At 34.1% G+C, this 16,156-nt stretch overlaps 2 protein-coding genes and 1 pseudogene across 2 annotated transcripts; all 3 read left to right on the top strand.

Moving 5' to 3' along the window:
* The first annotated feature begins 4,551 nt into the window (after positions 1-4,551).
* Positions 4,552-7,359, top strand: LOC120209009 (probable serine/threonine-protein kinase PBL19). Its single transcript, XM_039208103.1, has 4 exons — positions 4,552-5,067; positions 6,025-6,285; positions 6,435-6,557; positions 6,665-7,359. Exons 1-4 carry the CDS (start codon positions 4,711-4,713, stop codon positions 7,205-7,207), a joined length of 1,284 nt encoding a protein of 427 aa, XP_039064034.1. The 5' UTR covers positions 4,552-4,710; the 3' UTR covers positions 7,208-7,359.
* A 660-nt stretch (positions 7,360-8,019) lies between these two features.
* On the top strand, positions 8,020-10,848 carry LOC120209008 (ras-related protein RABH1b-like). The gene is made up of 6 exons (XM_039208102.1): positions 8,020-8,285; positions 8,478-8,548; positions 9,337-9,425; positions 9,576-9,685; positions 9,842-9,934; positions 10,403-10,848. The coding sequence occupies exons 1-6, from the start codon at positions 8,169-8,171 to the stop codon at positions 10,547-10,549; spliced, it is 627 nt and encodes a 208-aa protein (XP_039064033.1). The 5' UTR covers positions 8,020-8,168; the 3' UTR covers positions 10,550-10,848.
* A 1,398-nt stretch (positions 10,849-12,246) lies between these two features.
* LOC120209006 lies at positions 12,247-15,756 on the top strand (annotated as a pseudogene).
* The last annotated feature ends 400 nt before the right edge of the window (positions 15,757-16,156 follow it).

The following is a 16,156-nucleotide window of genomic DNA, read 5'->3' as shown; positions in this document are numbered from 1 at the left end:
TAATAATTTTTTATATATTTTAAATTTAAATATTTATTTTTACATGATTAAAAATACTATTAAACTAAAATTATATTAAATATACAAATTTTAACGGGGGTTGGTCACCCTTAGGCCTTAAGAGAGCTCCATCCATGTTTTTATATGCCCTTGTATTATCTTAAGTGACTAATTTTTTTCTTAATGGTTATAAAAGTGTTTCAACCTTTTGTTTATTTTATGTTTATAATTATAAATCTTCATTATAATTTTAAATATTTTATCTTTTTAATAGAATTAACATCTTTTATAAAAATTATAAATAAAAATATAAAAAATAATAAAATTAAAATTTGAATACCAATTCGAAATAAGTAATTTTAGACACATCTTATCACAAGTCTAAAGGAGACGAGGGTCAGTATCGGAGGCTCATCCGTTTTTAGCTATTTTTTGTGGTTATCGCGCAAATAAAATTGAAAACTGAGAAAAAATGGATTTAATCCAATAATTGTCATAATCAAGGATGGCAACAAGTCAAGTTTTGGTCGGATTACTGACTGATCATAAAATATGTATCATGAATCTAATTTGATCTGAAAATTTTATAATATCCATCTAATCATATCTAACTCGAAAAATATATATCATCCACCGGCTTCAACTCGACTCGAATTGCTAGAGTATAAATTCGAGCCGATCTGGCTCGATAAAAAATAACAATTTAATTAAAAAATTATTTTTTAAAGAAAATTACATTATTATACATGGGTTGGGTCGGGTCGGAGTTTTTTTCACCCTCCGCCCGAACCCAATTCGACTTCTCCCCTTAAAAAATTCAACCCGGCCGAAACTTTATTTTTTGTTAAAAAGAAACATACTATATTAAATCGAATCAGATCAAAACACGTCAAATTCAAGTTAAATTGCCATCCAGTAATAATAAAAAAAAACACTTTTATGGTTTTAAAGATGATACAATTTCAAAGGATAGGCAGGTTTACCTACTTTTTGTTGTTTTTAATTAAGGCACTCATAAATGATTAAAGATGTCAAACTATTTGAGTTTAATGGAATTTAATTAACTTCATAAAATTATTTAAAAAAAATTTAAACCATATAATATTATAATATATAAAATTGAATACTGGTTTAAGGTGAAAAATTCACTCTTATAATTTATATATAATTACTATAGTTTTTCTCTATATTTTTTAATTATGTTCCTATTTTTTCGAATAAAAACATTTATTTGTGTTGGGTCAAATTAAAAACAAATTTTCATCTAAAAAAATAGATCAAATTCGAGAAAAGTAGAGTTCTCCTACACTGAATTGGATCGAGTGTCAAATAAAAAAAATATAACACTCGAACCAAAATCGAGTTAACATAAAATTTGACCCATGATTATCTCTACAAATGATTAATTACAGGTATATATATATGAATTTTAAATAGTGTGAAAAATGACTTGTTATTTGAAATTTGAAAATATCGTAGATTAAATTTACAACTTTGGAATATTTCAGGGACTAGTGAATGAATTCGACAAATGTATTATAGACTGTTGGAGAAAGAGCAAGAGTGAAAATGATGGAAAAGAAAAGGAAATGGCATATAACATGAGGAACCCTCCTCTTTTGTTTTGTGGCTATAAACACCGTCAGACAAATTACATAAAAGTCAACACTAGAGACTCTATGCGTAGACCTAACTAACAGTTGGGAAGTGCAGCTCAATTCATTGATATTTATCATATAATTAATATCTTTATTTTTTTAATGGAAATGAAAAACCAAATTGGCTATATATATATAAATGACTGATATTATTAAAAAGTGAAAATATTTAAAATTATAATGAAAATTATAATCATTATAATAAATTAAATATATAATTTGAACATTTTTCTATAATATTTAAGTTAGTTACTTTAGATCATATAAAAACAATACATGAAAAATATTAAAAACCCAACCAACCTCAAACGAAAATAGGGACGATCTAATCTCATTGCATCGATAAACGAATTACAAAAAGAATTTAAGCTATTGATAGAACATCGAAAATCGTAAATTAAAGCTGAGCGTCATGATAAACTATATACGAACACAAAATCGCGCATCTAAATTCAATTCGAAAGTCTATTATAGGAAAGATCAATAAGATTTCAAATAAACACCATATTGATTAGTCGCAGCATCATCAAATTCACCCATAAGAAACACATAAATAAAAGAACGATCAAATGGCCGAGAAAAAAAATAAAAAACGTACATAAAGGTAGAGATAAACGTGTCACATAATTATTCTTATTAAAAAGTAAAAAATAAAGAAAAAAACTAACGATCGACAACTAACACTAAAACCGATATCGCCGTCGACTAAACAAAAATCAAACAATAAAAAATTAATGTGTTGTATAAAGAACAACACAAACTAAAGGCAAAACGGGAAAAGGAAAAAAATGAGAAGTTCTACAGTGCGACACCTTTAATATACAATTAAAAAAGTCGTTATCGATTTTGTTATTATTTAAATAACAAAATCGATAAAAAAATTACCTAAAATATCAATGTTTTTTTAACATTTTCTGTAAATTGCCTAACAATAACAAAACCGATAGAAAAAAATAACAAAACCGGTAAAACGCCTAATAATAACAAAACTGATAAAAATAATAATATTTTCGATAATTTTTACCGATTTTATTATTTAAATAATAATAAAATCGATAGCGTATTTTTTAACCGCATATTAAAACTGACGCACGTGATCATTTTTCTAAAATAAGGGAAAACGGCTAAGTTTCTTGTTTTATGGCTATAAATCTTTATTAATATGATAAAATTATGTGATTGACATAACATATATCTTAAAATTTAAAGTATGCTTCTTATATGATAAAAAAGAATTTATTATTTTTATCATTTTTTTCCTTAATTATCTCCTTAAAAAATACTCTCAGATAAAGAAAATCAGTATCATGAATAAGTCTCGAAGTAAGGCACGACAAATATCAACCATAAAATAAAAAATGTAATTTTTTATCGTATATTGTACGTATGCTCAATAAAATGATATCATCCTCGTAATTAATTTAGGATATCTAAGATTTTTCTAAATAAATTCGAGAATAGTGTCATCACTCATCCCTACTAGAGATTTATTTTTTATGGCCCACATTAATTTTTCCCTTTAAAAATTTATCTGTAATAATAATAATATTACCTCTAAAATTAAAATATATGATTTACTTTAAAAACATGTTTTTCATATATTAAACTGACAGATAAATTCAAATGTTGAATAATTTTAATTTAATTTATTTATTTTTTATAAGAAAAGCACGTAGCTTTCTTGTGAGCTCGGAAAATTGACTCGTCTGAATTTCAAATCTTTGAATTCTTTACTCAGTGAAAAATAATTAGGGGTGTATTCAGTTTGGTTCGGTTTTTTATTAAAAATTGAACCTAATCGAAATAAACGGGTTTTTAGAATTTAAACCGAAACCGAAATCGAATTGTTAAAAAACTGAATTATGTGAAATCAGTTTTTTTGGTTCTGTTCTTTTTTAACGGTTTGGTTTTTCGGTTCGGTTTATCATTTTTTCAATGAAAAATTCACTTTAAACTATAATTTTTTTTAAAAAAATTTCTATTCGGTTTAATATGGAACAAATGGGTTCCATATGAAAAACCCGAACCGAACCGAATCAATAGAATTGAGACTTTAAACCAACCCGAAAACCGAACCGTATAAGGTCAAACCGAACTGAACCGAATCATTTTACTCGATTCGTGTCGATTTTTCAATTTTCTCAATTTCGTTGCTCAGCCTAAAAATAATATTAGATTAATATAAAAACAGTTTCTATTTGCTAAAGGTAAATCTGCACATTAAATTCATTGGAAACCAATATTTAAATAATTGTTTTCTTATTTTTCAAAGGACCAATAGAAAGGAAAAACACTCTGACTATCTTCAATTTCATGGATGCTTCCCAAACCAAACCATCAGTCAAATAATCAAAGCGGCTTAATATTGAACATAGCCCGTGAATGATACATATTTTTCATTTTAGTACATAAATGATTATTTTCTTTTGATTTATCCAAAAAGTTAACGAAGAAAATGATAGTTTAAGTATAGAGATAGACCCCAAAAAAAAGAGGTATCAAAGTGGAATAAAAATATAATTCAAGAATTAAATAGAGTATTAAGCCTAATCGAAAACAATATACATTCAAGGTTTGATTTCTTAAATCATGCTATTTTTTCTATTTTAATACCTAAACATTTTTTATTTCACTTTGGTACATAAACTATTGTCTCAATCCAAGTTTTCCCACAATAAAACTACCAATAAGAACGTGACACATGCCATATTTTTTGTGGGGCATCGATTATTTTTGAATAAAAGAGGACGAAAATGATAATATAGATACTTAACAAGGGTCAAATTGTGAATAACCCAATTACTTAACAAAATAAAAGAAATAATCGAGTGCCCAATTAGGTAATAAAACTATTGGTACCTTTTATACTTCGCCTCTGCCTCCCCAACTTCCATGACTAAATTCACTTTGATTTCTATACACGGTTCAATTTTTCCTTCCGGTTTTCACCACTGGCAGTTCGTTTCCCCAACTGGGTTTTTCTTAATTTCCTTTTTCTTTTTCATTTTCTATCGTCCTGGTGTGATTCAGCAAGAATTCACGTTTCTTGCTTATGAAATTCCATGCAATGAAGTGTTTTCACTACTTCAAGGACAAGAGTCGGAGCAAGGGACGACAAAGATCAGCCCCCGAGTTGAAAGGACACTCCGGTGCTGATCCGATGATCACAAAATCCTCTTGCTCGGCAGCTTCTCCGCGCAGCTTACCGGAGTTGTACGAAGAGAGAGCTCATAATCTGAGGGTCTTTTCTTTCTCGGAGCTTAGACAAGCCACTCATGATTTCAATTCGTTGCTTAAGATCGGTGAAGGCGGGTTCGGGAGTGTTTATAAAGGCTCAATCAAGCCTGTTGGTGGAAAAGGTGAGCCTGCCGTGGTTGCTATTAAAAAGCTTAACGAGAATGGCTTGCAGGTAGTGATTTTCACTTTTCTTTTTTCCTTTCTCTGTTTGGAAGGCTAGAAAATATGATTTTAGTTTCCTCCTGTGTTTGCTTAACATGTCATGGCGTTTGTGTTCTTTAGAAATTTGGTCTATGATTCCAATGAATAACTTTGTCCCTCTAATTAGGTAAGAACCGAGGAGTAATGGGTGACACATTTAGAAGTTTTAAATTTTTATACAGTTTATGTATTTTTTTTTGTCGATGATTCGATTTCGTATATCTGAAATGTTTAATTTTGCACTCTCTACGTTTAAATCTCCATTTTTTATGTAGTTTTCTGGGGATTATTTGTTGCCAAAAAAAAACACTGATTGGAAATATGAGGTTCATGTTTATTTGTGAGAGTTGCAAAAGATTCAATCAGAGTGCTTGAGCGTTTATCATTAATCAGTTTAAATCTTACTTGGGAAGCCATTAAAGGGGTTGACTTTAATGTTACAACAAATTATTGAACTCTGATTCAACCACAATGATCATTTGATGCAATTTCCCAAGCTTCTGAGTTGTCAAGCATTTTGAACCCTCAAGGTCCAGTTTGGTTAAGAGGAAAAAAAAGGAAGAGAAAATTGCTTTCCTTCAGACTTTATTTGTGTTTTGTGTTTGATCATCAAGGACTAATTTACCTTCCTGGAACCATGAATCATAAAGCTTCCATTCAAATAAGATGGCTCAATTTCACGACTGTTGATATCTTTCTCTTTTACTTGCTCTTCCGTCTTTCGTAATTCCGACACCGATTTCGGTATGCAATGGATTGAAAATCCATTGATTGTTCTCGGAAATCGATTATGGCATGGGATGTCGAAAAGAGAAGAACAAAAAACAAATTGTTCATTCCAAGACTTCTTTATGTCACCCTTCTTATTTGTTACTTGAGAGAATCATTTGCTGTGACTGATGTTTCATGGTGCTGTTAATCCATATAGGGACATAAACAATGGGTGACGGAAGTTCAATTTCTCGGAATCGTCGAGCACCCGAATCTCGTCAAACTCATAGGATACTGTGCTGTCAATGGAGAAAGAGCGATTCAGCGTCTTCTGGTATACGAGTTCTTGCAAAACAAGAGCTTAGAAGATCATCTTTTCGGTCGGGCGTTCCCGCCTCTTTCTTGGGTAACAAGATTGCATATTATACTCGGAGCAGCCGAAGGATTATCTTATCTGCATGAGGGTTTAGAAGTTCAGGTTCCTATCTAAAACACTAACTATGCATTTCGTTTCCTTACATGTACTAAAACCGCAATGCTTGGAACATATATAAACCGTGCTCTTTGTTTTGCTGGTCACTGGTCTCTGATTGTTGTTCTCGATCTTTTGTTTCATGATGATGCTAGGTGATATATAGAGATTTCAAAGCCTCCAATGTGTTACTGGATGAGAAGTTTAATCCGAAGCTGTCGGATTTCGGGCTCGCGAGGGAGGGGCCAATGGCTGGAGACACGCATGTTTCGACAGCCGTTAGTATTAAATGTTCATTCCCTTTTGGGGCTATTCAGTAAGATGATGAATCCTGTTGCAGTACTGATGAAAGTAACAAGCTGTACTTGTTTCTATTTCTTGCCAGGCTGTAGGGACTTTTGGCTATGCTGCTCCTGATTACATCGAGACCGGACACCTTACGGATAAGAGCGATGTATGGAGCTTTGGCGTGGTACTGTACGAGATTCTTACGGGCAGGCGGTCGTTGGAACGAGGCCGTGCAAAACCAGAGCAGATACTGTTGGATTGGGTGAAGCTCTTCCCTGCAGATGGTAAGAAGTTCAAGTCAATAATGGATCCGCGACTCGAAAACCGGTTTTCGATCAGTGCCGCTAGAGACATTGCCAAGTTAGCAGACGATTGTTTATCAAAAAGCCCCAAGGGCAGGCCGAAGATGAGCCAGGTGGTGGAGAGATTGAAGCAGATAATCCGGGTTTCGAACGAAGCGACCAATGAGGAGATCGAGAGCCCTGAGGTATCTGATACTGAGTCGGAACATAATTCGTATCAATCGGGCGGTTCCGAATCATGGAAAAGGCGAATGGCGCACCTTGCGAAACTCGGTGAACATGGAGAAGCTGCAAGTAGAAGGAGATTGATGATGTTGCAGAAGGCCAAAGTGGCTTAACTTCCTCAGAAAATGATGGCAGACTAGTCTAATGTTAAATATATCTGTTAATCTATATGAAAAACAAATAAAAAGGGGATAGAATCAAAATTTATCACATCCGCCACATAGATGTAAGAAATATTGTATATAAACATTTATTGAGTTAATTGCACAAGAGGTCCCTAAACTATGACTTTTATTTTAAATTACTCTTTAAACTTTTAAATATTCTATCAACTTCCAAACTTTGACCCATTCTAAATTGATCCTTAAATTTTAATATATTTTATACCACTCCATAAACTATAAGCATCATTCTATTTTGATCAAATTATTAACGTGTCATTAATACTGTTGGTTTTCCAATGATCCTAGAAACTAAACTCGTGTTATTGTAAAAAAAAATTTGTTTTATAAGGTTTTGAAAATTCACTATTGAATTCTTAGTACCTTTAAAAACATATTAATTTTTTTAACCAGTAGAGTTAACAACACGTTAACAAAAAAAATTAAAATGAAATGATATCTATAGTTTGAAGGATGATATAAAGTGCTTTAAAGTTTAGGAACTAATTTAGAACGAGTTTTAAATTTTGATGATCAATTTAAAATAAAGACTATAGGTCAAGGACAGTCTGTGTAATTAACTTTATAAGTACGTGTGTGTTCTATTTTGAGAAAGTATAAACTCACCGTGAAAAGGTCCAATTTGAGTCGGCCCGGCTCTTTTTTTTTTTTAATGAAATCTATTCAACATCATTTTGGCCTTTCCCACTCCCCGAATATAAATACCGACTGCGAACAATAAAAAACCACCAAAAAATTATAAAAATTAATAATAATAAAAGACGCTAGGGATCTCGATCACCGATCTCGTTCTCTCCGGCGATACCTTTGTAATTGTTTCCGGTGAGATATTGAGTTCGGATCCCTTCTCGATACGATCCGTAGTGTCTGTTTAACCTAGATCCGAATCACCATGGCTCCAGTTTCAGCTCTGGCCAAATACAAGCTTGTTTTCTTGGGGGATCAGTCCGTCGGCAAGACCAGTATCATCACTCGCTTCATGTACGATAAATTCGATAACACTTACCAGGTATTTCTCTCAATTTTTACGATTCTCTTTGTGTTTCTTTGGGTTTTTATTCCGAGCTTTCTTATTAGTTTGGATCTGATCGTTCCTTTGATTTTTTTTGGTATTGATTAGGTTCATATTTCTTATAGTTTTGCTGAGTTTCTTTGTTCTTTTAGATTCTAAGGTTATCTGTTTCTCGAATTTGTTAACCAGGCTACCATTGGTATTGACTTTCTGTCAAAAACAATGTACCTCGAAGATCGGACAGTTCGATTGCAGCTCTGGTAAGACATCAATTTTATGCTAAATTTATCTACTGTATTATGGATTTTTATGGGTTTATATCTAAACTGTGCTTACTAGTTGCACACAATTTAGATTCTTCTCTTTCGGAGTATGTTTGCATTTCTCTCCAAACTCTTGTTCTATTTAATATATATGTGTTGGGGGGGGACGCTTTACCAGTGAATGCGTTTTGCTGTATTGCTGTATCATATTCAGCATGAAACTATATTGCTGTATTCCTGGATTTTTGTTTGTCTCGTGGTTGGTTGAGTGGAAAAGAGGAATGCGTACAGCGGAGACTGGAAAATTTTGAAAGAAAATAAATTGAGTATGCATGGTTAGAAGGAAATGTAAGAGGAAAAAAATAGCAAAGATAGTCGTTTTCCATACTAATGAATGAAAACAAATCATTTCCTTTCCTCTTTTTTCAACTCTAAGCAAATAACAGAAAAAAAATTCTTTCCCTTTTTTTCCTTGCCAAGCACACTAATGGCAATAACAATTATGTATATATATATATATATTATCTTTCTATACATCATCGCCTTCAATTTTTCGTATTGTATATTTTCTTTTCACCTTACCAAGCAAAGCCAAAGGGTGCATTCGTATTTAGATGCTGATTTTGCATTTTGGTTTAATTTATTAGTTGGAATGCTTGATTTTGATGTCATAATATGAAGTATTTAGTAACATTGTTACCAAGGATTGAATACAAGATAGGTTCTCTGAGCTGTGTGTTAAGATTGATATCTTTAATCTGTATCTACTTAAATCTTTATTACAGGGATACGGCAGGACAGGAAAGATTCAGGAGTCTTATTCCTAGTTACATTAGGGATTCCTCCGTGGCAGTCATTGTCTATGATGTTGCAAGTATGTTGTCATTTCACTTTGTTGTCCTGATTTGGATTCCAGTTGTTATGTTTATGTATGTGCCCATTTTGTGGGATACACTCTCACAGATTGATATTCATCTGCTCAATTAAGTGCTTGAAGTTGCTAACTTTAATTTTGATGTTGTAGGTAGGCAATCCTTCCAAAATACTTCAAAGTGGATTGAAGAGGTGAGGACTGAACGCGTTAGTGACGTTATAATTGTGCTTGTTGGGAACAAAACCGATCTTGTGGACAAAGGTAATATTAATTTGTTATTATGATTGTACTTTCTAGTGAAATTAAGTAGACATTAATTTTCATTACTTTAATTTATGCATAAATAATTTCCCCAGGTCCTGAATTTAACTGCCTGATTTGTGTTTGATCATTGTGCATTTTGTGGTTGTTTTGACAGGCAAGTCTCGGTTGAGGAAGCTGAAGCCAAGGCTCTTGAATTCAATGTTATGTTCATCGAAACTAGTGCCAAGGCTGGCTTCAATATCAAGGTAGACCATGTTTAACCTATCATATGATTATTCCTATAATTTGACTGCATTCTCGATGCAGATTGGAAATTATTGTGGTTAGGCTTAGGTCAATGTATTGTCATATGGCATTGGCTTCTTTTTCATTTTGCCATGATATTATGATTTGAGACCAATCTTCTATTCACTGAAAGTTTGCTTAGTCTTTTTTGTTTCTCACTTCTTTATCAACTCCACTATATTTAGTGGAAGCAACATTTGTTCTTCAATTGCATGACAATTATTGCAAGCATTGCTTAAGTTACTTGGACATGGGTGTGAAAGTTGGGCAATTTCCAAAGTTTGTCCGTATATTTGGAGGGCCATATCTCCATACCCGTTTCTTTGTATTGCTCGAACATGGCTGTCGGATGCGAGTACTTGAAGAAAAATAGAGTTAAAGCAATATAGTTGCTAGCAAGTCCTCTCACACTTCCTGTTCGATGACAGGCTCTATTTAGGAAGATTGCGGCTGCTTTACCTGGAATGGAAACACTTTCTTCAACAAAACAAGAAGACATGGTCGATGTCAATCTTAAGTCTTCAAACCCAAATTCATCCCAGTCGCAGCAACCGGCTGGAGGATGTGCCTGCTGATGATACATACGTACCATACACACAAAACACATGTCATTGATCCGAGGTATGTATGCTTTAGACATTTATTTCGTGCTTCCAAAAGTGTTCCTGTAAAAAAGGAAGGAAAAAAAATCTTCTCCCCTCCCTTTTTTGTAGCCATTGGGCATTTGGGTTTGATGGAATATTAATGAGAGGAGATTTTCAATTTTATCATGGTAGTTAGGGCTTGTCCAAACCTGTCCTATATGTGTACGGTTCTTGTTATCTCATTCAATTATGCTAACTTTGCTGCTACTCATATATCAAGTTTTGTAGGCTTTTGCTTGTTGGGTTGTTATTCGATCTGCTGTTGGTTATATATAGATACTTTGCATTATCTGAATATTATTTGCGAAAATTTTATTCAATACATGTTTAATAACTCGGCCTTGCTTTCGTTCTTTCACCTTCGGATCATCTTTCAAGCTTGACCAGCCAATACGTAGGCTCGCTTAATGCAGTCGAAAATGGGAACACAAACAATCATATACAGCGGTGAATCGAAGGTGTATTTGGGCGTGCGATTGTTAATTTTAATATAATTTTTTTAACTTCACTTTTCTAACATAAATTCGTGCTTCCGTTTTTACATGTGCAATAGAGTTCGATACTGTGAAAGATTTGGAGTTTGGTGATGTTAATAATAACGGTGTTGGTATTAACCCAATATCATGAAATCAATTAGCTGTGAAGCTTTCACTTTTGTCCCAAGAGGGTCATCCATGAATTGGTTAATTTATAATGTCAATTTTTTAATATTTTTATAATTCTATATTTTTTAAAGTTTTCAGGTGTTGGATAAAATTGAGAGATTTTATAAATACAAATAGTTAAATTCATTAATTTATTTAAAATATAATCAAATAAATAGAATATATAAATATTAATAACTATGTTAAATTTTACTTCAGTACTAAATCATCAAAGGTTTTATTTTATTGGCTTAAAGTATTCAAGATCGTTTTCTTAGCACAAACTCTAACGGTAATGGCTTGATATAGTTCAATTTCTGTTTGTAGGCCCTCAATTTAATATTCGAATTTCAAAAATTCTCAAAAAAATATATATATTGATTTCTCGTTTTAACAAGAATCAAGTTGTTGACGTAACATTTTTACGGATTAAAATATCAGTATCATATATAATAACTTGATTAGTTTTTAAAATGACACATTAATATCTGATATCAATTTTTTTAAAATTCAAATATAAAATTGTTCCAATAAAAACTTGAGTATTAAGTTAAAAAATTATTAAATTTAGGGATCAATTTGTAATATCAAGCCAAGTGTAAATATCATTTTCCATGTGCATGTCTTCATGAGTGTCAAAATTTTGGACACCTGTTGACGAGACCCTAGTCTTCTGTCTTGGATACCATCGGATTAATGTTGTCCTAGATCACTCAAATGTTTGAATTTCCTCATTTACTCCTGTATACAAGGCAGCAATTTACATCCACTCATGAAAATTTATCCCGAAACAAATCAAATATTCTTGATTTACGTATATTTTTACTTTTACAAAATATTTTAAAAAATCACGACGAGACGACATTGTCATTCAAATCAGAAAACCCTCGATAGTTAATTTCTAGTTAACTGTCTATTTAGATTTAAAATCACAGATAAAAAAGAACAAGCAACACAAATAGACAAACAAGATACGAATATACAATGTCCTCGAAATCTCGGCCAATAGCGCCGCCGCCATCAAACAGCACCGGGCAAAGACAATGCTTAAAATATGTAGCCAACAGTATGATGAGCGGATCGTGGAAGTTAGTAGCTATCGTTGCCACTTTTATTCTGAGCAAGATTCTTCACCAACTCTTAAAGCCTTTATCTCAACCTCAAATCATTTCTGATATTCTTGTATGTCTCTCATCTTTATTGTTTTCACACTTTGTATGATATGCAGTGACGGAACCACATCTTGGTGAGGGTATGCGTTATAATTGCATTTAATCCTTGTGACGCACGTTATCTCATATACATGCAGGTAAGGATATTTCTTGCTTCGATGCAAGCCATACGAGATTCATTTGGGGATCAATCTGCTCTAAACATGGACAACGTTGTTGATTTTGGGATGATTCTATACACCTTCGTTCTAGGCTTAGAAATGGACCCTTACGTCATCTTCAAGTCACCGGCTCGCCATACGGTAGTCGCTACGCTAGCTTGTTATCACGTTTCTGTTAACCTCCGTTCTGACCCCATGGCTACATTATGGTACCAAGAGCAACATGGTCGTCATAACCATCGTCCTTTCGGTCACTCTCGCGGGCACCCGCTCTCACATATTGACCCGACTCATAAAGAATCTCAAGATCGGGAAATCCGACATTGGTAAGCTCGCCGTCGTCGCAGGCATTCACTCCGACATGATAGGCATGGTCTTCCTCTGCGTCAGCTTCATATTTTTCCCCTTGATGAGGATTTCGACCGCGAGGGAAATGGTCAAGCACGTCGTCAAGATACTGTCGGCGCTCGTGATACAGACGTCGGTGGCGGCGAAGATCTAGCCGTCCTTCTTGGACTGGGTTAACAACGAGAACCCCGAAGGGAAAGCGCTCAAGGGGCCGCACCTGGTGTTATCCATGGCTTTCATGGCGATCATATGCAGCTGCGGCGCTTGGTTCGGCTACAACCCTTACCTGAGCTCGTTCCTGGCGGGGCTTTCCTTGCCGACGGAGGGGCGGATATCGAAATGGGCGATCAGGAATCTCAACTACATGTTGAGCCTGCTTTTTTACCCTCTTCTCTTCTTCTGGGTGGGACTTAAGATTGATTTCACGGAGTTTGAAGGGCCAGCAGGCCACATGGGAAAGGTTTTTTGCGCTTTTAATCATACTATCGGTCGGGAAAGTCACCGGAACTGTCATCGGCGGGATCATGGTGAGTTTCCGGTGGCCGGAATCAGCAGCCATGGGATTGCTTTTGATGGTTAAGGGTCATTTTAACATATTTCGCCGTTCAATCCCTCAGGGTTAGTTGCATTGCTTCTTACTAATCCAATGGCTAATGGTGAATTAACTCTATACATAGGACTTATTAAAACAAGTGATATTATATATAATTCATAAATATTCATGTCTAAATTTGTAGATAATAACATTTCATTAAAAAATTACACTCCAATAAAATTAAAAATATATAATTAATTAAAAATGTATATTTAATGAATTTTCGGTGTATAAATTTTATGTACTATTAGTAAATCAGATTTTTAATGACATGTCATCATCTGATTTACTAATGATACATAGATTATGTAACCTTGATATATTAAATATAAATTCTTATATAGTATTATGTGTGGTTAACTATTTAACCTAAAAATTTAGGGTAAAATACAATGACATATTTCACAAATAATTTTTAGGGTAAACATATATGTTAACAACATAAAATTTTTGAATGAGGTGAACACAAATATAATTTTAAGGTGGACATCATCAATAAAATAATAATTAACCGAAAAATTTTTGAATTTCGAGATGAACCCCCATTGATAACTTACATTAAAGTCAATAAATTATGTTAAAATCTCTTTTGGTCCATACATTTTTAAATGTTAGAAAAAAATCGTTAAACCTATCAAATTTTTGCAGCATGGTGATATCGAGATGACAACTTGCATTTCAATGGCGCTTGTGAGCTTCCTGTCTATTGTGCACACCCCCTTCGTTGTGAATCACATAATTGAACGCGCAAGGCAGCTTGTCCCGGTTCAAAGGATGACCCTTCAGTCTGGACCCGACAACCGAACTCAGAATCATGCTCTGCGTTCATGGGCCTCACACCCCCTTCCTAATGGATATCTCCAGGGGCAAACCTAGCCCGGACTCCGCGTTTAAATCACCGACATGGTCGAGCTCACCGAGAAACTGGCGGCGACGCTAAAGCAAGACCAAGGGACGACAACATGGTCGTGACCGACGAGTCGGTGATCGACATGATGGAGCCATCACTCAAGCTTTTCAATCTTACATCGACAAAGACGGCACCGGGATCACGCTTAGCCGGTCGCATGTGCTTTCGACGTTCAACGGCATGGCCAAGGATCTGTCTTCTCTGGCGGAGGACTTGATGGTTTCCCTCATTTTGTTGCCGTTTCATAAGATTGAGTGAGATGGTTCCCATGATTCAGGCAGTCCTGGTTTTAGATATGTTAGTCGTAAGGTAACTAATTAAACACCTTCCTTTCCTAGCTTTTTTCATATCGTGTCCGTGTCGGACATATATTCGAGTACGAAGTCGAATTGAATATTGAAAGTTTAATTTCTCTTATCATTTTAGGTTAAGTTGTTTTGGACTCGGGTAACTTAAAGTACAAGTTAGTTTAGATTAGTTCTGATTAGGGCTATTCAAAACTTGTCAATCAAGTTTTTCGTGTTTGATCATTCAAAATTTTTAATTTGGGTTTGGTAATCAAGTTCGAATCGTGTCAAATTCAGATCATTTTAAGTTTGAACCCAAAGATAAAACATTAAAAAAACATGAAAGTGAACATATACCTATATGAATATACCCACATAGCAATTCAATTAAGTATTGGTTCTTGGTTATTTTTCGCCAGTTGCTTGGCATGCTCCATGTTCTATTGGAATTTTGGTGGAAAAAGGATCCGGTTTTGCAGAAAAACTCACAAAATCATCCCAATGTAAGGCGGCAATCATTTCATTGGAGGCAAAGACGATCGAGAAGCATTACCTTCGCGGGCCGAGTCGCATGGCATCCGGGAGTAGAGCTCACGGTCATATGGTTCCTCCTCGACACGAACTTGGAAAACATCCCGAGGAGATTGATCGGTCTTATAGACATAGCGGAGGAAGAAGCAGAGACGAAGCTCGACGACGAAGCTTCACGGAGTTCTACGAGAAATACGTAGCGGGTAGGAAAGTGGCTTACACGGAAAACATCTAGCGAATTCTTCCGAAACATACATAACCCTCAGGTCGTTGAAAGGGCAGTATACACTCATCATCGTGGACAAGGTGGGCGAGTGAATTCGATATTAACACTCGGACTTAACGATTGGCAGGAATGCCCGGAATTGGGTCAATCGGGGATGTACTTTCGGGGTCGGGTTTCGAGTGCGAGTCCTCGGTCTTGATCATCCAACAACATAGATTGAAAGGGCAAATAGATGGCTTAAATGATGACTTCTCCATTATGTAAATGGCCTAAATCCATAGTTTAAACTTTAGGATGATGAAAAACAAGGCAGATTTCTTGTAAAATGTAGCTTATTGGTTTGTGGGATATTAACTCATGTGTATGATACAAAATCACAAAGGCTTTTATCATTCAGGTTAGTTTTAACAATGTAATTATAAAAAGTTTGTTCGAAAATTTATATCAATAACTGTAATTCAATTTTAGTTCGATCGATATATTTCGAATGAGATTAAAGTATTTACCTCCGATCTTAGGGTTTCGATTTAAAACCAATTTAGCATCAATACATTCCCTTAATTAGGTATAAAATGAAATTAAAACTAGATATTGTTATAAGATAGGTTAAGTTTCGATGAACTCGCAATGATCAATACTGTTACAACCAATTCGACTCATTTTA

This window comes from Hibiscus syriacus, unplaced genomic scaffold (assembly GCF_006381635.1).
Source record: "Hibiscus syriacus cultivar Baekdansim isolate YM2019G1 unplaced genomic scaffold, ASM638163v2 tig00018040_pilon, whole genome shotgun sequence".
In the NCBI taxonomy this organism is placed as follows: domain Eukaryota; kingdom Viridiplantae; phylum Streptophyta; class Magnoliopsida; order Malvales; family Malvaceae; genus Hibiscus; species Hibiscus syriacus.
The sequence above is the reverse complement of the archived record's forward strand: the minus strand, read 5'-3'. Positions and strand labels throughout refer to the sequence as shown.